This window comes from Idiotropiscis lumnitzeri, chromosome 20, assembly GCF_059441095.1.
Source record: "Idiotropiscis lumnitzeri isolate Australia: NSW breed Sydney's pygmy pipehorse chromosome 20, RoL_Ilum_1.0, whole genome shotgun sequence".
NCBI lineage: Eukaryota > Metazoa > Chordata > Actinopteri > Syngnathiformes > Syngnathidae > Idiotropiscis > Idiotropiscis lumnitzeri.
The window spans coordinates 3,592,232-3,616,083 of record NC_142410.1 but is presented as its reverse complement, the minus strand read 5'-3'; the positions used below and the strand labels follow the sequence as shown (position 1 = coordinate 3,616,083).

General features: G+C 39.2%; 1 protein-coding gene across 1 annotated transcript in view; it reads right to left on the bottom strand.

Annotated features, from left to right (window-relative positions):
* LOC148317140 (dynein axonemal heavy chain 9-like) overlaps positions 1-23,852 on the bottom strand; it is a 69,369-nt gene that overhangs the window by 10,543 nt on the left and 34,974 nt on the right. Inside the window, exons 16-30 of the mRNA XM_088285229.1 lie at positions 21,946-22,156; positions 21,740-21,867; positions 21,495-21,603; positions 20,408-20,555; positions 19,603-19,777; positions 18,835-19,008; positions 18,437-18,644; positions 17,492-17,657; positions 17,166-17,268; positions 15,379-15,618; positions 5,540-5,701; positions 4,573-4,769; positions 3,523-3,685; positions 3,142-3,265; positions 1,466-1,608 (exon numbers count right to left, since the gene is read on the bottom strand). Of these exons, the coding sequence (XP_088141355.1) occupies positions 1,466-1,608; positions 3,142-3,265; positions 3,523-3,685; positions 4,573-4,769; positions 5,540-5,701; positions 15,379-15,618; positions 17,166-17,268; positions 17,492-17,657; positions 18,437-18,644; positions 18,835-19,008; positions 19,603-19,777; positions 20,408-20,555; positions 21,495-21,603; positions 21,740-21,867; positions 21,946-22,156 (2,451 nt within the window). The remainder of the gene's footprint in view (positions 1-1,465; positions 1,609-3,141; positions 3,266-3,522; positions 3,686-4,572; positions 4,770-5,539; positions 5,702-15,378; positions 15,619-17,165; positions 17,269-17,491; positions 17,658-18,436; positions 18,645-18,834; positions 19,009-19,602; positions 19,778-20,407; positions 20,556-21,494; positions 21,604-21,739; positions 21,868-21,945; positions 22,157-23,852) is intronic.

The window sequence follows — 23,852 nt, the reverse complement described above, 5'->3', positions numbered from 1 at the left end:
ATATTTTAACTGAACATGCTCAAATTTGTGTACAATACCTCATTTTCATGCTAAACACATCATTTTGGTGGTCCTGAAGTGCAAAAGACAACAAATATCTAAACAAAACGGCAAAAAAAACTAAACCTAAAACTAAACGCAAATAAAAACAAGAGTCAATCAAGTCAAGTCAATGTTATTTGTATAGCCCTTAATCACAGACAGTCTCAAAGGGCAAGACAAAAATAAAGAACTAAACAAACAGCAAATGAAGAAAAAAAAATGCGCAACAAAGCAACAAAAACTTTCGAAAATGTTATCTAGTGAATTGATATTTTTTAAGATGTAAATTACAAGCTGCAAAAAAGACAGTGTGAAGTTGTTTTCAGCACGTTTTTACATGTTGAATAAAATTACATAATTCGGACGCTATCTCATCACATGCATAGACAATGTTTAAAATTTAAACTTCTTTCAATAGCACTACATAATGTTGGACGTTACGGAGCGCCTTCAAAATGGTCCAAAAGTTTCCTAAAAAATGTTTTATATAATATCCAAATCCTATTAACGTTCCAAATTCTTTTGCCACTTTATGTCATTTCTAGCCCAAAAATAACCCATTCCGTGTTCAGTGTACAAGAAAATGTGCTCTTTTGGAATCCGTACAGTAGAAAGTAAATATGTCCTTATCTACTCTGCCTTCACTCGATTAATGATTATTTTATAGTATGGTCATCGTTAATAACAACAACATGTACTTCTATACGCATTTCTTGTTTAGGTGTACAAAACTCACCGGCATCATGTCTTCTTACTAACAGTAAATTAGACTGTTCCGCCCATGTAATCAGACAGATCATTTCACATTGTTACAGATCCACTCTTCACAGGCATGGGCCTGACAAGCGGGATCACCTCCCTCATTTATTCACTCCTCTACCTCGGGATGTGTACAAGGCTGGCAGCGAGACGGCGAGGTGGATATGGATGCTGATGGCGCCGCATGGTAATATTGACAGGATAAGCAACCCCTCTCTTGAATTCCAGAGTCCCCGAGGGGGAACAAAAGAGTTAAACGTTTGTGAAATCATCTCCAGCAAAACTGCGGCTTTTCCCAGTGATTTATGACAAAGACCGCCGCCTATGAAAGTATTCTGAAAGATCATTAAGGGGAAATTGTCTGTGGAGTGCCTCATCTTAAAGCCAGACGTTTACCTATCTATGAAAATGTTTTTATCCCGCAATCATAAATTATGTGTGAGGTGAGAGGCAGCATACCGAAGCTATATTGGGAGGAGATGGAGATCAAACGGAGGCGTAGGTTCTGAGAGACAAATTAACAGCAAACTTTACCCCCCAGCCCCCGCCTTCCCCGAGGAGAGCCACTAAGAACAACTTTCTCTGGATCATTAGTTGTGAAATACACAGTAATAGAACACAAAGCTCTTTGTACAGTACGTGTCGGGGTATCTGATTAGTTCACCTTGAGCTGTCTGCGAACCCGGTCGATGAAGAACTTCCAGCAGTTTTCTCTCGTATCCATCAATCCAGAGCTGCGTACCTCCGGCCTCACACTGCCAATGATGTTCTCCACCTCATCGTCCGGGAACAGATCAGGAATCTCGCCTTGAATAATAAAAGGATGCATATAACTGCCGGAAAGACCACGAGAACTTAAGTTATTTTTTTTCTTCAAGCAATCAAACACAATTTTTTTTAAATTTATTTTACATTGGCTATATAAACAGTTTCAAAGCATTTGAGAGGTGATTCATGCGCCATGGTTTTCATTTTCTTTTGTTACCAGCGTAACCTTGTACTGGGTCGGCGCTCTTTCGAGAGAAGCTATTTGTTGTTTTGATTCGTTTTTTGTATTGTTAGATATTTTCAATGCAGCAGCTGCGTTGTTGGGGAACCAGATGGGTGTAGAGGGAGTCACTGAAATCTGTCGATGGCTTGACAGAATTGTCACTTGCAGGAACGCAGAGGTACGGAGACAAAATACACCAGGATTTGTAATCTTTAGAAACAAAATAAAGTTAATATTTTTTATAGGCTGCATTCAGCATTGATAACGTGGAATTACGTTCACCTTTGTGTATTATTCAACATAAAACATTTTATTCAATATCTATAATTCTTCGAAAATACAGCAGCCGATTATAATTGGCTCGAAACCAAGACGTTTCAAAAGTCAGTTTGGGTTGCATTGATTGAGGATTAAGGGAAGAGGAGGGCGGGTTGATGAATCATTATACACATTATACCCTTCATAATACATACTGGTTGCATTATCATTGCCAATAATTCTAGCAGTAAATTTTCTGTATTTTGTTTAATACCGTTTTCATATATGATTTTTATTTCATGTTCTACGTTCCATGTGTCCTGTTTGTGCCTTTCCTGTCCGGTAATCAAGTCATTGCCTCCCACTGGTCTCAGCAGCCCTGCACCTCATGTCAGCCAATCAGCTCGCTCCGTGTGTGCCTCATCGTCTCGTCTTTCTGTTTCTACAGTATTCAGTTGCTGACCACTATATTCATTGGTGAAAGTTGCAGGTCCATGACTATGCTTCATCAAACCTTTGCCTTTTTTTTGTTAAAACAATACAAATATTTGTGTGAATATATATATATATATATATATATATATATATATATATATATATATATATATATATATATATTAGAGTCTTATAGGCGTAACATTCTGTATTATTTGTCTTCTGACCACATCTTTGGATATCAATAAGTTCATGTTAACCCGAGTGATTTTGTTTATTGGTGTCTAAAATGTAATCTACACAAGGGGAGCCCGTCAATAACGACTAAAACAGAATTCATAAATTACCACCATTCAATTTAAACATTGTAAAATTTGTTATAGATCTACACTTGTCATTCTTTAGATTTATAGAGTCACAAACACGCACAAATGATCAGCACCAATATTAAATTCTTTGGCCTAGAACTCAGGTAAATAATCCATAACCTGCAACTTTAAATAATTCATCCACATGAACTCCGCTTGCCATAGCCCTCAGTAATGTTGCGAACAGCACTGGAGAAATGGCACTGCATTTTTGTTGGCTGTGACATAGCTAAAGCTTTCCTCTCCTGCAAAACATGACAGACAGTAATTAGTGAAGCCTGCCGTTACCCGATGCCAACAGATCGTTGACCAGAACGAGGAACCTCTCGTCTGCCACTTGGGCATCAGTCATTAAGAGCACGGTGCCAATATTTTTCACGCCAGCTTTGATGTAGAGCGATGCCAGGTCACTCTGGGTGAGAGAAACACACAGAGTGGGTGAGTGACACATAATGAGATTCTGCAATAAGCGGGCAAGAGATTGTTAGGTTTTTACGGCGGGAATGCCATGTAAATTCCAGGCATGGTGTTTTTATACGGGAGGGATTATGTGTAGAATTCTAGCAGCAACTCCGTGGATTTCACACATATATAAAGCGAACACGAATGGGAAGCATGTCAGACATGGTTTCCATCGTGACTTCCGTTTGCGCTTTGGTGTGTGCTTACTTTAAGGTCTGCAAGAGCGTAACCCTTCCTCAAGGTGATCTGGAAAACGTCCAGATTGGAGATGAAGGCAGCCAGTCGGGTCAGACTCTGCTTGCCACTTCCGCCTACTCCGACCAGCAGTGCGTTACCCCGTGGAGACTCCAGGATTCGATTTATACGGCAGCTGCATGTGGAGGTGCAGACAGTCAGATGAGTGTAAAGAGAATGGGTGGAAGTGGAAGATAAAATGTAAGGAGGAGAGGTATGCTGTCACAGCAATCTGACTCATAAGGATGCAATGCAACAATGGGATATTGTTTATTTCTCGTGGCTTTCATACCACCCGCTCCCACCATCTGTACCGGTATGCGTCATTCACAATTAGAAAGCCAAACGCCAAACCTTACAAAACATCGGTCTACCCCAAACAATTTGATGGAACCAGGGGTTCCTTCTTTTGTATTTGTTGCCAAACAATTCACTCTCACACACTCACACTCTCACTCTCACACTCACACTCAATCACTCAACATGAATGGGGTTTCTCTGAGACATCCCATTGAGGTGAACATTTTTTAAAATGACAAAATTTCAAGAAATTACAAAATTGGACACGTTTTAACAGGAAAGCGACAGTATGCAAGGCTCTGGGCAGGATTATTACTTGTCGTAAACTTTTGACGATGATGGAACATTGGAACAGCTAACTAAAGTCCAGTGAAGGTGCGGCTCAAGGATTTCATTCATACCTACGTTGGCGGTGGCTTTCTTTGAAGTTATACAATTGGGCGCCAATTCTTATTAGCAATTTAGCCTCTGTGACAGTCTCTACTGAATGACATTCTTGTCCGTGCTGTCTTTTTGTCACCTATTGCAAATAACTTCTGACTGTCATGTCTCTGCTTTTGACAGTCAATAAAACAAAATGGACCTATTCATCTTAAAACACCCGCAAAACCAGTCCATCTCCTTGACAGACAATTGAGAAAGTGACAGAAACACTTCATCTCTATTCTTTTTTTTTTGTAAGTCTCCCCACAGTGTCCCTGGGGTTTGTAATTTTCCACTCACATGTGAGCCATGGCATCCTCAAACAGCACCAGGTTGAGTGTGGCGTTGACCTCATTGTAGCTGTCCAGTACCTCCAGCAGGTTTTTATTGAGGCTGCTCCAGGATTCCACAGCCATGTACTTGGCCTCCCCAAGGCCGTGGGCAAAGTGACAGTACAGGTTCATCTCCCGGGTCTTTTCCAGACTCTCTTCCATGTCCTTAGGGAGGGACGCACACAAGTGCATTCACACATGCACACACACACGAACCTTGTCAGCATAACATTAGTGTTAAGCTTAAACAGTTTGGACAGGGGCACAGCTGAATATCGCAACGGCGCAGAGGGTGACCGAGTTCATTTTCACTTCAGCAACTATTGGGTCCCTGAATATATCACTGGAGAGATTTGGTTTTGTTTTCCCTGCCAACCTCCTCTGGCGCAATATTTCCACGTCACATCTTTATCATTATTTTTTTACAGACTGCATTTATATAACACTAAATAGACATCCTTGCTGTCTAAAGCGTCCCTAAAGGGTTGCAAAAATAATTTGAAAGAAGACAGCATATTGCACTATCACACTGTGAGTGGTTCACAAAGGTTTAAACTGCTTCATCGTCTGTTGTGGTGGGTGTATGTGCACATATACTGTCAAGTTCCTTATTGTGGTATGACTAGTGTGCATCTGATGGACCCAAGGAGTGTAGTGAGGCGAGCAGAGGACAGAAAACCATTAAAATGTTTTCCAATTTGTTGGGCTTGACAGCACAGGCCCTGTCAGCCAGACCCCCATACCACCCTGATTAATATTCTCTACAATGCTCTCCTCACTCTACACTCCCTCACCCATTCGTTGAGCATTATTTTCACTCCTCCCATCTCTCTTCTTCGGTGTTGCTCACCAATGTCAAGGTCCAAGCCGCAGAGCAGGTAGCCTAATGACCTCCCCTCCCTTGTCTTTCTTTTCAAAACTTTGTAAAAACTTACCTCAAAGAACTTTTTCACCGTGTCTGCCTGCAGCTTATCAAAGACCTGGAAGTCCTGCTCCTCAACAAGCTTGTCTCTGTAGACACGATTGGACTCGTGCAGGTAGATTTTCAGCAGGTCCACGGGGGTTTTCAGACACTCACCGCTACTAAAGAGAATGCCCTAAGCAGGAAGGCAGAGAAGGGAGCTTAGCGCTTCATTCCAATTTAAACCACAAAAAGGTGGGAAATGCACTGAAAAGTAGGCATGCCAGAGGAGCGGCATAAATAATGGCGCTTCTTTGCTTTAATCTGATTGTTTCAGCTGTGCTACACGTGACAATAGACACGCAAGCAGGTGTCGAAGAGAACATTTTGGAAGCATGAATGAGAGAGCCGTGATTTGTGACAACCTGACTTCGCTTGGAGCTAAATGCTAACAACAGTCTAGTTCAGAGGTGGGAAAACTTTTTGATTGGTGGCCCACACTGGGTTCTAAAATTTGACAGAGGGGCCGGACCAGGATTAGATGCATGGAGTGTTTTGGTAACCTCACCTCGTCTAAGAAAATAAATACATTTAATTTAAAATGAAAATGAACAAAAGCATTACAACAAAATATCTGTCTTTGATACACCACAGTATTTAGAAAATAAAACATTAACAAGGTTTATTCATTTAATTTTTTTCAAGTTTGGCGGGCCGGTTTAAAGGTTTAACGGGCCGCATATGGCCCACGGGCCGTAGTTTGCCCACAGCTTGTCTAGTTAAATGCATATATTCGTGCAAGGTTTATGGAGAAATTATAACAATACCGTATTTTCCGGACTAAAAGCCGCTACATTTTGAGCCATGCGGTTAATACAACGGTGTGGCTTTTCTGTGGATTTTTCTTTCACCAGTAGGGGCGCTCTACAGTTAAAAAAATACGCTAAATAAATCTTGATTTTTCTCTCTTGGGTCTGTTCTGTTATAATTTGCAAAGTTGTTCCCGTGTTGAAAGGCACTGTTTACCTACCTTAATGTGCATTCACTGTACAAAATCATTCTGTACATGCAGTAAACAACACTTTTGTTTACATCATCGAAAACTGCAGATTAAATTCTTTGCTGCTTGTATATTGTTTTTGTTTCCTCCAACAAAGAGTTGCTGCGGCTTATATACAGGTGTGCCTTATGGCCTGGAAAATACCGTAATACCTAACTGGGGAACGAATACCATGGTTATATGTATGGCAGTATATTTGAATTATCCTGTAAAGTCAATCCTAGTATATTAGCTGAGAATTCTTAACGTGTGATGTATTGGATATATTTACACCTATTTCAGTCTAACCGATATATGGAGACAAAAATATATAAATAAATACATTAAACTGGGAAACAGCTTCAACTGTTCGGAGTTTCTTTTTTTGCTTCACACGCCACACATTTTCAATGGGAGACAGGTCAGGACTGCAGGCAGGCCAATATAGTGCACGCACTTTTTACTATGAAGCCATACTGTTATAACGCATGCAGAATGTGGTTTGGCATTTTTGCATTAGATGGCAGCATACGTTGTAATACGACGGGGGTTAAAATGTTCCTCACAGAACCAGAACAATTCCAATCAAAAGAAGATAGTTGAAGCTTATCTGCTTTCATATTTGAACCCACTGAATGTGACAATTGGGTGCTAAATCCATTTTGTTAAGGGGCAGATGGAAAGTGTGCTTTGTGTGTGAGGCAATTCCTGGTAATACAGTATGTGTACTGACGAATCACACGTAGCTGACATTATTGCCTCTACTTGAGATCTAGATGTTTTCTTCAAGTACTGTATGAATCATCTAATCCTTTGACTTTTAATAGATCGTTTTTTTCTGCTTCATTTCACTGCCTAATGGTGTGAATAACTAGAGCCCACACTTTGTAAGTGAGCAAAACATAATTCTATGCTGGAAAGGGTGAAGTCATAAGAAAATAAGAAAAATGATACTGAACACCATTGTTAGGCATTCTGAATAATAACAAGCAACCGATTGTTTAAAAAAATTGTTTTTGGTAGTAATCCACCTGTGAACCAACTGTGGGTGAGATAGGATTTAAATTCCAATTTAAGGCACCTTTAGCTCCAGCAAACCTAATGACCAAGGTCGACACTGTATTAAAAATACGATTATTTTTTTCTGGTATTTTATTAATTAAAGTGTATTATTTTATTTGTTTCGATTGTTTATTAACCAATTTTTGTTGTTTATTTGGTATTGTTAGGGATCGAAATAAACTAAACAACAATTAAGCAATATCATAAAAAGTGGTTTTTATGTGGTACAATCCAATCTTTCGGAAAATGATTCAAAACTAAGTTCGATTGAACACAAAAGAAAATCAGTCTGAATGCATGAAGGACTACAGAAATTATGGAATGGTTTGCGTTGAGAAGCTGAAATCAAAATATTTGAACAATTTTAAGTTAAACAATAGCTCAGAATTTTTCATTGATTCCTAAAAAAAAAGTTGTTGATTAATATGAATTAATAAGTTGATTTATCAATTATATTTGACACCTCTAGTTAAGTGTGATTTTGCATTCATAACAATTATAACAAGGAGGTCACATGATAAAGTGAGAGCAGCCCATCCATAGGATATTATAAGCACCAACATTTTACCATTAAAAATGGAACTACAAAATTATTTCACCACTCAATCAAAATCACATTTGCGGAGTACCGCCAGGCTAAGCAAAACATTTTGCAGCTGCTGGTGGGAGTTTCTGAAGTAAACAAAACACTCTGTTTAGCCCGTGAAAAGAAATTGGTAAATAACTGATGCAGTGCTTTCATCGCACTAAATCATAACGGCTGTTGGGTGTCAAAGTAATTGTGCTTTTACTGTTGTTTTTTTTTTTTCCAATTATTTGTTTATATATTTAAATACTTGCCTTAATAATAGCATTAGCTATATGCTTGTGGTAAGCTTATCGGCATGTTGCTCAAGCCAGGGGTCTTCAAACCTCGAGGGCCGGTATCCTGCCTGTTTTCCATCTCGAACTGCTGCAACACACCTGATTCAAACGATCGTGATCTAGCTTCTACAGACCCTGATGATTATCTCATGATTTGAATCGGGTGTGGTACAGTAAGGAGAGTTGGAAAACAGTCAGGACACTGTGCCTCGAGGAACAGGATTGAAGACCCCTGCTCTAATCTGGAGTTGAAGTCGTACAAATCACTGGAAAAAAATGCTCTATGCAGCATTACTCAGCCTCAAGAGCCAAAAGATAAAACATTTCTAATGTTGCCATTTCTAATATCGTTTTTTTGTTTTGTTTTTTTTTAGATATGAATGTTTTTTTTCAAAGCATGAAACTTTTAATTAAGTTAACAAAATGAGCACAGCCTATTGAAAATATATTTCCAATTTTGTGTTGGTCAGATTAAAATCATTAAAGTGTTATAAAAAAAAAAATACATTCATAATAAATTACATCATATAACAATTATCATTTTTTTAATAATCAATCAAACAGAATATACCAACTAGACAAACAACCAGGGTAGACCTTTCATCAATCTGACTGATTGTATCGAAAGGAGTCAATACGTCTCATTTCACGCAAAATCGCTGATCGGCTGGAATGTCATAATTAGTGCGATCTATGAATGACTTCATTGATCACGATTTTTTTAATGAGACTTTGTGACTGGAATGAGAATGGAATGAAACTAATCGCATAGCCTCTCACAATTCGTCTTACATAGCCTGCTTTAAACGACAGACTATATTTGTCTTTAACTCTCACAACAGTAACATCGCAAGCAAAACTGAACTTTATAGAAAGTGTCTCTACAGCAGAGCACACATCTGCTCGGTGCACCAAATGATGTCGATCAGGATTTTCTTGGCACCAGGAAAATTAATTTAAATGCAAAGAGTCCTGCGGTAGGCGATATCTGACAGCAACTGTCAAAGCACTAACGAAAAAAGAGAATTTTTCTTCTCGCCTCTCCTCCCCGTTCTGAAAGCTATCTCATCCTCTACCGTCTTTGATACCTAAATGCTGGTTTCAATTCAGGAGAGGCGTGTACAGTATCTGTCTGTTTGTCTTTCTGCCGTGAGCACGGTTTTCTTCTAGCCTGACAGCAAATCTGGCAGCCGTCCACGCACTCCAACAACTAAACACCATTGCCTCTCCCTGAATCATCAGACAGACATCTTCCGTGGTCACTGCAGTTTGGCTTCAGGGACTCTCTACACTATGACTCTCCTGCTTCTGACCATCTTTTTGGAGATAAGGCTTTGGATGGTCATGCCAGACAGAAAGCAAACCTCATTCTTCCTAGTTGAGTGCCAAACTGTTCGCCTTGCCCTATTCATAGAATTAAGCAGAGAGAGGGACTCCAGTTATTGTGTCTTGGACTTGAGTCGACTCAAGTCACTTGATTTGAATGAGTTAAAGATCTTTCCCAGAAGCTCCATACTTATCACCTTCAACAGGTATTCATTCTCTCTCTTCTGGAGGTGACCAAACCATATAAATCGCCACTTTCCAACTTTTTCCTCGGCTGTCCCTCTAATGAGGTCATTTCTAATCCTATCCATCGTGGTGACTCCGAAAGAAAACCTCAACATTTTCATTTCCGTCACCTCCATCTCTGTTTCCTGTCGTTTCTTCAGAGGCACTGTCTCTAATCCATACATCAGTGCCGACCTCACCACTGTCTTATAAACGTTCTCCTTCATCCTGGCAGAGACTCGTCTATCACACAAGACCCCTGACACTTTCCCCCACCTGTTACAACCTGCTTGGATCCATTATATACCTCCTTACCACATTCAACATTTCTCTGTACTGTTGACACCAAGTATTGAAAGTCCTCCTACCTCGCTATGTCTTCGCACTGTAACATCACTCTTCCGCCTCCGGCTCTCTCATTCATGCTCATCTATCCAGTCTTGCTTCTGCTAATCTTCCATCCTTCTCCTTTCCAGAGTATGTTTCCACTCCACCTTTGTAACTATTCCTCCACCTGCTCTCGGCTTTCCCTGCAGATCATGTCATCTGCAAATGTCAGTCTACGGGGATTCCAGTGTAACCTCATCTGTCAACCTTTGCATCATTATTAAAAAGAGGAGCGGGCTTAGAGCTGATCCCTGATGCGGCCTCCACCGTATAAGTCTACCTAAAGCAGACTTCAGTGCAGTTCTGCTCCCCTCTTACTTGTCCTGGACGAATAGAACATACCTCTCTGTCACTGCAGATCTCCTTGGTACCACAGTTCCTCTATGGATATCCAATCAGAGGCTTTATTGAGATCAAATAAGGAAAAACGTTACTTTTGACCATCTTTGTATTTCTTTTAACATTCTCAAGGCAAACAATGTATCTATAGTACTCGTCCTAGACAGGGACGCATACTGTTGCTCACAAATACTTCTGTCCTAAGTCTAGCTTTAATTGCTCGTTCACATAACTTCATTGTGCAGCTCAGGGGTGGGCAAACTTTTTGATTGATGGGCCACAATGGGTTCTAAAATTTGTCAGAGGGGCCTGACCAGGAGCAGATGGATGGAGTGTTTTGGAAACCTCACCTCATCGGAGAAAAAAAATACATTTAATTTTAAATGAAAGTGAACAAAAGCATTACAACAATATATATGTCTTTGAAAAACCACATTATTTAGAAAATAAAACATTAACAAGGTTAATAATTTCATTTTTTTCGAGTTTGGCGGCTGGATTAAAACGTTTAACGGGCAGCATGTGGTCTCCGGGCCGTAGTTTACCCATACCTGGTGTGGCTCATCAACTTGATTCTGCAATAGTTCTTGGAAGTCTGAACATTGTCCATATTCTTGAAACTTTTCCTGCATTACTCAGGTATCTGTTCACTCTCTAGAACTCGACTGAAGAACCTTGTCACAACTTCACAGCTACCTTTCCCAGATTCTTCCACACCTCTACCTATGTCTTCAGGAGAAAGAGGCTCTCCAGTTTTTTAGTGCTGTTGTCACTTCTTGCGTACCATCATTTTACTTCTTGGTCCATCACACTTGCCACTTTTGCTATTCTTTTGCTCACATTTTCCTCATCCATCAACTCCTCAAAGTATTCTTTCCATCGATCATCACACTAATGGCACAAGTCAACACATTACCATCGCTATCCTTAATTAGACTAACATGCTGCACTTCCTTTCCATCTCTATCTCTTTGTCCGGCCAACCTGTAAAGATCTTTCTCACCTTCTTTACTATGCAACCTGGCCTAAATGTCATCGTATGCATTTTGTTTGGCCGCTGCCACTTTCTTGTATGCTTTTCTCCTCTCCTGAGCCCTCTCAATGTCTTACTTCTTCTTAGTTAATCCTTTTCCATGTTTGCTTTTCTGCACTTTTTGGTTCCACCACCAAATCTCCTTCTCTCCTTTCATACAGGAAAACACTCCAAGTAGTCTCTTTTCTGTCTCTTGGCTCAGTTTGGCTAATAGGGGTCCAGTCCTCTGGAAGCTCTTCCTGCCCACAAGAGCCTGTCTCATCTCTTCCTTGAAAGGCCACACAACACTTTTATTTTCTCAGCATCCACCATCGGGTTCGGCTTTTTTTTCTTAATCTTCCATCGGCGATATCATGCACACCACCATCATATGCAGTCGAGCTAGACCAAGGGTGGGCAAACTACGGCCCGGGGGCCACAGGTGGCCCGTTAAAAGTTATAATCCGGCCCGCCGAACTTGAAAAAAATTAAATGAATAAACCTTGTTTTATTTTCTAAATCCTGTGGTTTTTTTAAAGACATATATTGTTGTAATGCTTGTGTTCACTTTCATTTAAAATTAAATGCATTTCAAAAAAGCTCCTAGTCCGGCCCAAATTTTAGAACCCATTTGTAGCCCGCCAATCAAAAAGTTTGCCCACCCCTGAGCCTGACCTTACAGTCGGAAACCGCCTTCAGACATTGTCTTCACAAGATGTTATCCAGCTGCAGGAGTTTTAAAGCGATAGTGATAGCTATAAATTACAGCGCTTGGTCAAATCCATATTTCATAAAATATGCAAATATCTCAAAAACCTGATGTGCTGAAAAAGGAATGGCGTTTTTTAAAATTGTCAAAAAATATGTTTTGGGACGGAAAAAGATCATTTACTGTTGATCCGTGATATTGATGTCGTCATAATCATGCATGGGGGAAGCACATACTGTACACTTTGGAGACAAAGAGTACAAAGAATAAAGTAAACAAGCAACAGGAGATAATGCTAGATCACCGGCAAAGAAACAAAAAAGATGTATATGCCCAGTTTTCTACCCTCGAGAAAAAGTCTCCTAATTATTTCAGCCGAGGCAAACATCTGAAATGCCAAACGACAAAAATACTGGCTTTCAAAATTAAGTGGTCACTTAAGGACATTAGGGCAGTCTTTTGTTGTGTCACTGAACAATATACCTTCCTACCGATGAAAGTGCAACAAGAATGGGACTGTGAGGGCAATTACTGCCAGCGTACGGATGAGAGCTACGAGGGTGTCAACCTTTTCTTATCTGTCCTGCGGCATTCAAGCCAGAGGATGAAGACATACCCTTGTTGTCGGAAAGTCACTTTAGACTTTCGTTTTTATGAGCAGATGCGTTTCAATATACAAGTGTAGCTCAAGACCGACATGAATGGAAAAAAAAAAATGTTGGACTTTGTGTTAGTTGCATGGCGCAGCCTGCTACACCACTCTACTTTTATACAAGCTAACTTTTCACGGGGTCATTAGGGCTTGAGCTTTGGGAACGCTAATTATGTCAAGTCTCAAACTTTAGCATCGCCAGCTTTAAGACATCATTATCAGACTTAACTTTACCATATCATTTGCAAGTTTAAGCTCTAAATTTTCCATCATTGTACATTTTGGGGGCTTATTGATGTTCTTACTCAATATTCATTCATTCAAATTTCAGCACGACAACATAAATTTACTTTGTCTCAGTTTCTATACTGCTAAATAAAGTTAACTAACAGCAACTTTGAAATGAGGAGATTAATTTTGAAACCTGAATGGAAAATGTCGATATAAATGTAGACTCCTGTACTATGATATCGCTGGTCAATTTTTTAAACTTTTTAACTCGATATTTCCTGTCCGGTGGGAATTTAGCATGATAGCACTAAACCTATAAAATACATATACTGTAGAAATTAGAATAAACTATTTAACATATAATGTTCCACAACAATAATGAGCCTTATAACTAGGTGTGCCTTATGTATGAAAATATTTTAAAAAGACGTGTCTATTGACGCTGTGTCTAATAATACTGTGCGCCTAATGGTCCAAAAAATATATTACTATAAATTATGATTCGTGATTTATTTATTTATTTTTAACTCTGATGTTCAGGCTGGATTCTTAAATATGATGGTGAGCTATGAGGAGCACATCTAGAGCCTTCAGACCAGACCTGGTCAAATTACGGCACGGAGGCCACATCCACCACTGTCACAGTCTCTGACCGGCATTCACAGTAACCAAGAAGACAAAGTAAAATACAAAATATGGATGCTAGTACAAGTGAGGTAGCGAGCAAGTGCTATGACACTTTCACTATATGTTGTGATTTTGTTTCGACCCCTGTAGCAACTATTTCACAAAAAAAGAGACATGCAAAAATGACAACATGTGCTCTGAACGTTATTTGCCGCACGGTGAGGGGAAGAAGACCTAGAAGATTTGGCCTGATAATATTGTTTTCAGATCTACAGTTTCATATAGTGTGTGTATTGTGCATATTATAAGTCATCACTTTATTATTATAAATCAGTCAATTATTTTATAACTCCCAATTTCAATATATATATATATTTTTTGTAATTTTAATGACAGCTTATAATTTTTTTGAGTATAGTTTTTCCTAACTATAGCAATTCATACCATATCTACACACCGCATTCATATTTAAACAAAATCAGTTGGCTGCAGTCAGATCGGCATAGTTGATGATAATCAGTTCTAAGATTACTTAGCTGGGTAAATAAGGTTGAATAAATACAACATTTTTTTATGAATACGGCCGAAGGGTCGAAGCCAGAACGGTACACAGATTGTGGCTGGAGGGTGGGGGACTGACTGGCAAAAAAGGGTCAAGTGCCCAGCTCTGCTATTATAGTAGCAGCAAATGGTACTACTAACACTTTTTGTTTGCTCTTGTAGTATGAGTATCTTTTTATTCTTCTATAAATATTATTATTATTCATATATTAACCATAAATGCACTCAAATTTCAGCTATGACATAACACAATTTTAATTGGTGCACCAAAGAGATGATTATAGTATAGTGCACCTATATATTATAATATCATAATAAGACTTCAGAGCTATCTTGGTAAATTCCCAGGTGGATTTATGAAAATTGAAGTTCCTATAACCAAGGGGCTTGCGGCATTAATTATACAATGGAGTGTGTTAAATCAAGGAGCCTGCCCTCCATGAAACCGTGGAGTATTTTGACTTAAATATTGCCCTGAAAGCGCCTCCCTTGTTGAGCTTCCGTGCCCTGATATTATACTCTTTAAATACATTAAGTCATCAGTAATACCCATGTGGGTGCAAATACATTATATATTTCAGACTTATTTCTGGCTTTCAGGGCGAAGCTATTAAATCAATAATCATTTAAATGAAAAATTAGTGACAGTAGCTTGGCTCTTTCCATGTGGGAAGTGGAGCCATAAAAATAGAGAGTGGAATAACTTTACGGTGGTGAGTGATTCTTAAGGTGACCTCTGACATCGTATGGTGAATAGATTAACCTGAGGTTGTTCTTCTAAAGCAAATCTCATATGGATAATTCCCCATCCTATACAGCATTTGCTGTCTGTGTGCCACCTGGAAGATATTGGCGAGGTCTCGCAGGTTGAAGATGTAGTGGAACTTGACTGCAGTGGGGAGGAAGGTGGAGGCGACGCTCAGATGCAGAGCCAACGATAACTGGACCAGGGTGGGGCAGCTCTTCCGTATGACGGCTGTGAAACCATCCTTCTGCAGGTGCTGCGACAAAATTGAAGTGTATATGGTTGCGAGGGCGTCGGCTCCGGGGAAAGACAGGGAAATGACCGAGAAGTGGCGCTGCAGAAAAAAAATGCAGAATGAAATGATGTTTACAGAGTAGCAATCAAATGGAAAATGGTGGCAATAGATATGGAGCGGCTTGATGGCATGCTGACAGACAATGTGGCATGTGCTGAAATGTGTTGCTTGGTGGAAATACGGCAAGATCACGCAGCAATTTTACATAGGATGTTATCAAGCACATGCGACCTGAATTATAGTTTTCTATACGTATTCTAAAAATAACCAAAAACCAAACTAATTGAAAAAAAATGAGTAAAACATGTTTTTCCACATATTAAAAGGCTAAGGAAATGTGAGAATTTTATCCTTGCAGCGGCTGCCGATTCTGTATAAATGCATAATGATCAGATGATGCATATTTTTCAAGCAAATCCATTTTCATTTTACAATTTATTTTATTTTTTGGGGTTTTTTCAGTTTGACTTACCAAGGTTTGTGCATTTTGGATTTGACCATGCATTGTGCTTTACAGTTATGACCTTTCAGGAAAAAAAAAATCCCCCTGTTGCTGTACCCAATCCTTAATTACTAAATATTACAAACTGTATTACTATAGTACATATTAAATTTTTGTTATTATATTATTATTACTATTATGAAAACCTAAAGTGCTAGAGAAAAAAACAAAGGGCAGATTGGGAATCAGGGCAAACATTGAATCTAAATAAGTTTACTTGCATCTCCGATTTGAAACCATATATGTGATATAATCAGGCAACATAGTTTAGAATGACAATTTACTGTCATCATCACACTTGTGCTGTGGTTAGATTTTTGTAATATTTACATTATTTGAAGTTGAGGAATTTGTAAATTGTGCTTAAATGGACGGGAATGGGCTTAACATTGCCGCTTATACAATAGATATGCATGTAAAAATTATACCACAACTAAAATTCACCCGCCTAAAAGACCATGTAGTGGTTTAAGGGATTTTTTTTTGGGGGGGGGGGGGTGAGATTTAAGAGAAATTGGCATGGCCTTTTGGAGTTTGTCTTATTTTTTTCTCAGCTATCTACATCTCAGTAGGTTGGCAAGCATTGTAATATTGCATAGTTTTGCAGTTGTGTTGTCTGAAAAGAATTCTGATTCAACAACTCTTGTCCACCACAACCTGTGAAAATATAAAAGCGGTATGCACAATATTTTGGATCAAACACGAGTTCATATGTGCAAAAACTATAATCACTTCCACAAAATTAAAAAAAAAAAAAAAAAATGTTGGGTCGCTTCTTTAACTCATTTACTGCCATTGACGACTAAAGACGTCAGAGATCCATTTTTTTACTTGGCTAGTAGTGAATGAGTTAATTAGTCGCTGGCGACTAATTGTAATTTTCGGATATTTAGCTGCGCTATAGTTTTGTTAATTCTCATTTTAATTCTTTATTCATTTTTTTTTAATATAAATGTTAGGTTGTAATCGTGAATTTTCTGCTGTTGACTCAAAATCAACTCAGAAACACGCACGCCAGAACATTTCAAATGTAATCATCGCTCTTAACAAGTTGAACTGTATGAATGTTTGTGCGTACAAATACCTGCAGCCTTGGATTGATGGTGAAGCTTCCAGCTGTGGGGTTCATACAGGCCATGTACTGAACATTTTGTATTTCCTTCAAAAGAAGCTTATTACGGTCATACCTTGAGAAACACAGAGCAATCATTCAGCCGCGGACATTCCATTGTTTAAATAAAACCTTTCTGTGTTGGTGTATGGCAAAACAGTCATGTCAGAAATTAAACTGGGTTACAATCCAGTCGTTTATTTGGTAGTTCCTGACCATTCCTTGGAAAAAAATACTATACAACAAACTTGTACTTGTTACATATAATGTAAGGCTACAACAAAGTAAAAGAGGTGTACCAGTGGTTGTAGTCCATATGTTGACGTATTAGTGTGTGAGGTTGGACTGTGCCGTATGCATCCACCTCAGGCATATTCAAGTCATCTATGAAGTAGATCAGTCTTCTGCTGCCGGGAGGTCCGTAGTTGCGCCCGGCCTTTTTCTCAAGGGGCTTTTCCAACACAGCTGAAAGGCAATGTTAAAACAACACAATGAATTTTTGCAACTAGGATTTGGGAGTCACTGTCACTATTTTGACATGGATAAAATGCAGACTACAATACTTCAGGGAAAATGAACAACCAATTAAATTAAATGTCATTTGTCAAAACAAAATGTTCATAGAAACATTTATTAAATAAAATAATCCTCATCATATGTCGCTTGCGTCGTGCCTCCAATTTCATCATCAAAGAACAGCAAGCCATTTTCACACTTTAGATTGGTCAATATTTTAAAAAAATAACACCCACACACGGGGACTGACCAATGGTATAGATTTTTTTGAAAAAATATAAAATTGACCAAATTGGGATTTCGGCTGAATATCAGCGAAATGCAATACTGTAGATAAACTAGCGGCCATGTTGCTGTTCTTTAGACCCGGTACGGGACCCTGGGCCACATTGGACCGGGCCGCACAAATGAAAGAAAACACTTTTTCATTATTTGAGGCTGAAAATATTTTATTTTGAAAAATTACCGGATTCTCTGTTACATCCATCCATGATGGACTCTTGACGCATGTCAAGATGCTAATTGTCGCTGTCACATTACATTAATATCAAAACCAAAACCTAGCAAAATTAGTAAAAAAATAAAAAATAAAAAAATAGACTACATAGAGGACCATCACTCGAAAATGTCTTATACCCTGTTGATTGGCGAATGAGCTTCGTTTTTCTACTCTATTTCAGAGAACCTAAAGTAATTGGCTACAGCAACATAACACGGAGTGTTTATACCTTGCAGCATTGCAGACGTGGTATAATAGTTGAAAGGAACATTTGTAACCACATATTTGTCAGAGTCCAGTGAAGTCAGTTTGTCCGCAACCAGGACCGATTTCCCGGTTCCAGCATTCCCAACAAGCATGATGGGCCGACGGTGCTCCAGCAGGCGGTCTATGAAGAAACGCACTCGGATGGTCTCTGCCGTGTGCACTAGACAAGCCTGAATACGGGAAACATATTTAATGAATGTGTGATTCCAGCACGTATAATAATTATTATCATTAAAAATGTGCCATAACACAAAATAAATTTGAATAGCAGAACATTAATCTGTGCTATGATGTAATTGACAATACTTTATATGTCCATAAAAAAAAAAAACTTGAATCGACCTTATGTTGTCATGGTACCTGCAGTGGGGTGTCAGCATCCATCTCAAATCTGGGCACCATTTTGGACCAGGGTTCAAACTTCTTGCTCTCTGAGTCAATGTAGTAATCAAACACTGTGCCTTGCGATGGAAACTTGATGGTTTTAAACTCTGCCACCCACCACTTGCTGAACTCCGCTCTGTAGTCGACCAGCTTCATTCACACAGAGACAGCAGATTTCAGTCAATATCCTAAAGCTGCTTCCTTTCTGTGCTATATACTGTAGTAAATATGGACCCATGTGTTTCATTCAATCAGATGTGAATATAAAACCAGAAGACAAATAAAAACAATAAACAACAAGCACTCCCCGTGCAGTTAAATCGTGAAAAATGAAAGATGGCAGGCAGCCTTATGCATCCATTTGTCTGCTTCCGATAGCGAGGTACAGTAGTCTCATCATCTTATGACTGACAGCTAGCCTACCATTTTTCCTTTTCAACGACTTGGTGTTGTGTTCGTGTATTCCCCACCAACTCTCCAGTCAATAAAACCACTTAGCATTTAAATGCATCTGTGATGGGGAAATAAAGTAGAGTACATTTGTCCTGGGAGAGAGCAGTTTTATCTTCCAACTTGTATGTATGGATCTCTCATTTTCTGAAGGACTGCTAGTTCTTCAATTCATAGCACGTTAATTTTTTTATGAAAGAGAGTGTTGCATAAAAGCCACACGGGGTTGAATAATACTTTTAGCACAATAACCTTTTAGGACATTTTAAATACGCCTAGATACACGAACAGTACCTGATCCTGGAACAAAGCTCCCCCAAAGGTCCAGACAGCAGAAAAAACAAAATAAAGCTCATAAAGTTCTTTTGCCGAGTCAGACGGGACATTTTCTGGTGTCAGCAGGCACTCAAGCAAATAGCAAAGCATCTGGACCATACTCTGATCAGTGATAGGGATGATCGTTTTAAACCTGGAAAAAAAAAAAAGAGGAGAAACGTGTCACTAAATAGAACAATCCAACCTATACTCAAAAGAACCCCAGCAGATTCTACCCCAGAAAGTATGATCACATGGTGATGAAGCTTCATGAAGCACTTAATAATTTTCGACTCCTCTAGATGTCACTCTTGGTTTAAAGATGTAGTGGAAATTAATCAATTGCCATTGCATTAGCCTTTATCGTTAAACCAAGAGCACCATCTAGAGGAGTAAAAAATATCACAAGTATTTCACGAAGCTTCATTTTCCCCATCACTACTCATGGCAGATTGGTGCCAAGGACCTTCGTTCATATGAGTGAAGGAGCTTGATTTATTGCTCTGCTGCCATCTTGTGGCATCTATAGGTAATTACAAATCTTTTTGTGGGAGAGGTGGTGGGCTATCAATTACTCACATAATTCCACCATTCTCTGTAGGGTTTGGTACTCATTTCCAAAAAACATGATCACATCTGAAAATATGGAATTTGAAATCGTGTTTGGAGTTGGTTTGTTTTAGCCCAACACACCAACTCTGGGACACTCTTCTGTCCGTGTAAAGCCAAATGTTGACATCCTGCTTTTTCTTGCTGATAATACGCCATGAGCGAAAGCTCTCACCTCATTTTCATGGCACCCAGGCAGGAGGGGAGGTATTTGTCAAATAGAATGGTCAGGTTAGCCTTCTCTGATTGCACCTCCCTCCTGTCAATCCAGCTGGACACTAAAGGGCTCCAGCCTAGGTCTCCTGGGTTGAGGTACAAAATTCCTGAAGAGATCGGGATAGATGGAGCTTCAATTTGTGAAACAGTCTTTGCACCCGTTGGATTTATGCATATCATGACTCAAGGGAAAAAAAATGCTGTGGCTACACCAGTGCTAAATTGTTCAACTGGCGATTAAATAGGCATTAATAGGAATAGAAGTGACTTATGTGACACTAGGTTATTAAAATTCCATTTTTATTACCTCATAAACTTTACATAGTTGCATGACTAATAAAGATGTATCAGGCTTGTAAACACAACCAGAAAACAAAAAAAAAATGTCCTCAAAAATGAGCATCTATATGTCAAATGCGCAAATGATTTAACGTTAACTCGCCTTGAGCGATAGCTTCATAGCGGCGGCAGAAAATAATACAACCTAATTTCTTTTGAATGCTAACGCCGTGTTGCTGAGATTTATTGTAGAGGTTGTACTTGTACAGATTAAATTGTGTTTAGTCTGTCAAGATAAAAGGACAAGTAGTTGATTTGGGAGCTCAAGCCTCATGTCATTAGATTCAAATTTTCAGATGCTCGTAGGAGTAATGACATATTTGTCTCCTTTGAATACTAAACAGCGATGATTTAAATTACAGGCGTCAAACTCAAGGCCCAGATCCGGCTAGCCAAATCCTTTTTATGTGGCCTGAGAAAGCAAATCTTACTATTTTTGTTGAATTTTTACTTATCTTGATTTTTTTTTAACGTACACAAGAAATACCCTCAAAAATGTTTACTAAAATGACTAAAAAAAACAAAGCACTTGATTAAAAAAAAACTAAAACTAATAAAAACTAACACTAAAACTAATTTAAAAAATTGACAAAATCTTAAAATCAATTAAAACTAAATTTAAATAAATCAGAAAATGGAAAAAAATGAGTTAATAACCGTAATGAAAATTCCAAAGCTATTATAAAGTTATCAAGAATATCCTGTACCTGCTCTGGATACAGTCGCAGGGGTAGCAGTCTGAAGGTGACTGATTTCGAATACCAGTCTCATTGTTGAGTTCAGAGGGATCCGCTCATTACTGGCCAGGGTCAAAACCTAATACAAGACGGAACTATATTTATACACAGAATATACATTGCACTCAAATTTGTGTCCACATTCCAAATATGTTTGTTATTATGATTCGCATTAAATGTTCTCGTTGTCATTGTCTGCAACTGACAGGTCACACCTTGTTGTCATCCATGACTGTGTTGAGTGATTCAATCCACATTGGGTCAATGTCTCCATCCAAAACGATCCACTTAGGTCCACTGTGACTGATATTGGAGAGTTCACGCATTATACAAGAAAACAGACCTGTGAGATACAATACACGTGCATTTTGGTCAAATGAGGTCATTCCACATCTTAAATTTGACAAACATTTGTATTCACCGTCTTTCCACTCTCTGGTTAATGGGTTGATGATTCCAAAAAGCTCATCATTCGTCACAGCTTTTGGGTTAAGATCAACCCACACGGGTCGACGTTTTGTGGTCTGGTAGGTTTTTTGGAGCGACCGCAACACCTTGCTCTTTCCAGTTCCGGCATTCCCAATCACAAAGACTGAGTGACGCACGGTCAAAAGCTCTTCCAGCTGAACCACCTTGCACATCAGACAGAATGAAATATTTCAAGGGAATGTCAACCCATAAAAAAATTTGCAATAAAATGTTCTATGCACCTTCTCTAGTCTAAACATGGCATTGTGATTAACATTGCGTTTATAGAATATGTGTCACGCAGCAAAATCCACCCATGTTTTAGCCATTTCAGGCGGCCATTTTGTCACTTCTGTCAACTGAAAATGACTTAGTTGCTCAGGGCTCACCAATCAGCTGAGCCATGATTGGTCATTTGCTGATCCCTGAGCAACTGTGATTTCATTTTCAGTCGACAGAAGTGACAGTATGGCCGCCTCCGGAAATGACTAATTATGGGTGGATTTTACTGCTAAAAACTCATATTTTGCAAACACAATATTAATCAGATTTTTTTACTAGTAGGCATGCATAGAACATATTCGAGTAAAGAAATTTTTGAGTGTACTTCCCCTTTAAGATTGTTTTGTACAATAATGGCAAAACACAGACTAAGTGACGGTGGTGGTTCATCTACTCATCCTTAACATTTTGGCTTTCTGTGTAAATTATTTAGAGGAGAATGACAGGCTACTGCGGCATATTCGCTGTTCATAAACTAGAAAGAATGACAGCAGTGACTCTCCATGCCTGCATAAGTGAAAAGGACAGAGACCTGCTTTGTTCTATAATATAATCCGCGGTCTGACACTGACGTATGTGTTTTAATAATTTATTGGACTATTTTACATTTCATTGAATGGGTGCGCCTATATTTCCAGGCTCGTAGTTATTCAACACAAACCACTTTGGTCCACATATGCGACGGCAAACTGGGTGAACAATAATGAGCTCATTTTAAACTTGCAACACAAAGATAAGGATAGCCTGAAATGCACACTTTGGGAGCAGTTGGTGATTTTCGTCTGTTCCCATTGTCACTCGGGACAAAATCCATAGGGTTAAAAATGTAAAATAAATGGAAGTTAACCACTGTATTGAATAACATTTCTTGAATTGGTCTGCTGATCGTGAGTTCAGATGTGGCAGCACAGCTTGTGCAACAGAGAGAGAATAAAAGAAAAAAAAGGGGGCTTTCTTCCCATTTCCTGCTCAAACATACAGATGGCGAGCTCAATCAATGCTATCGATGTCACTCCTCGCGGCTCCTCATCCCCTTCCATTCAAGCAAGAGCCCAGGTGGCTTTACACTCTCAAAGGCCCTGGCTGATTACAACTTTGATGTGAGGGGAACTGACGCTAGCACGGGCTAATGCTAAAGGCATGCGGTCTCTCTCACTTTGCCGCTTTCCCCTGTGTTGCGTGAAATCAAAAGGTTGGCTGCACAAACAAAGACAGTAAAAGTTCAAGCTCTAGGGGTGGATGCTTGTTATTGATCGCTCTGCCATTCTCTCTCTCTCCCTTTCTGTTTCTTTTTTCCGTGGATATCTCACACAGTGCCAGGGTTAAGTTGTATGGTGCAGCCCCAACCTCCGTTGATGTCGTGTTATGTGTTTTCCGTGTCCATTTGACCCGAGGCAAATTGCACTTATTTCCCGTGGCCCTGTCTTCATCCGTCTCTGACATAAGGTGCCTTCTTAGAGGCGGTTGTTATCGGTATGTAATATAACGAAAGGAATCGGATCGGCAGTTCAGGCACCTGAAGCCTCATCGCAGCCAACCATTGACGTCTGCAATATTTGCGCAATTCATCCAAAACCT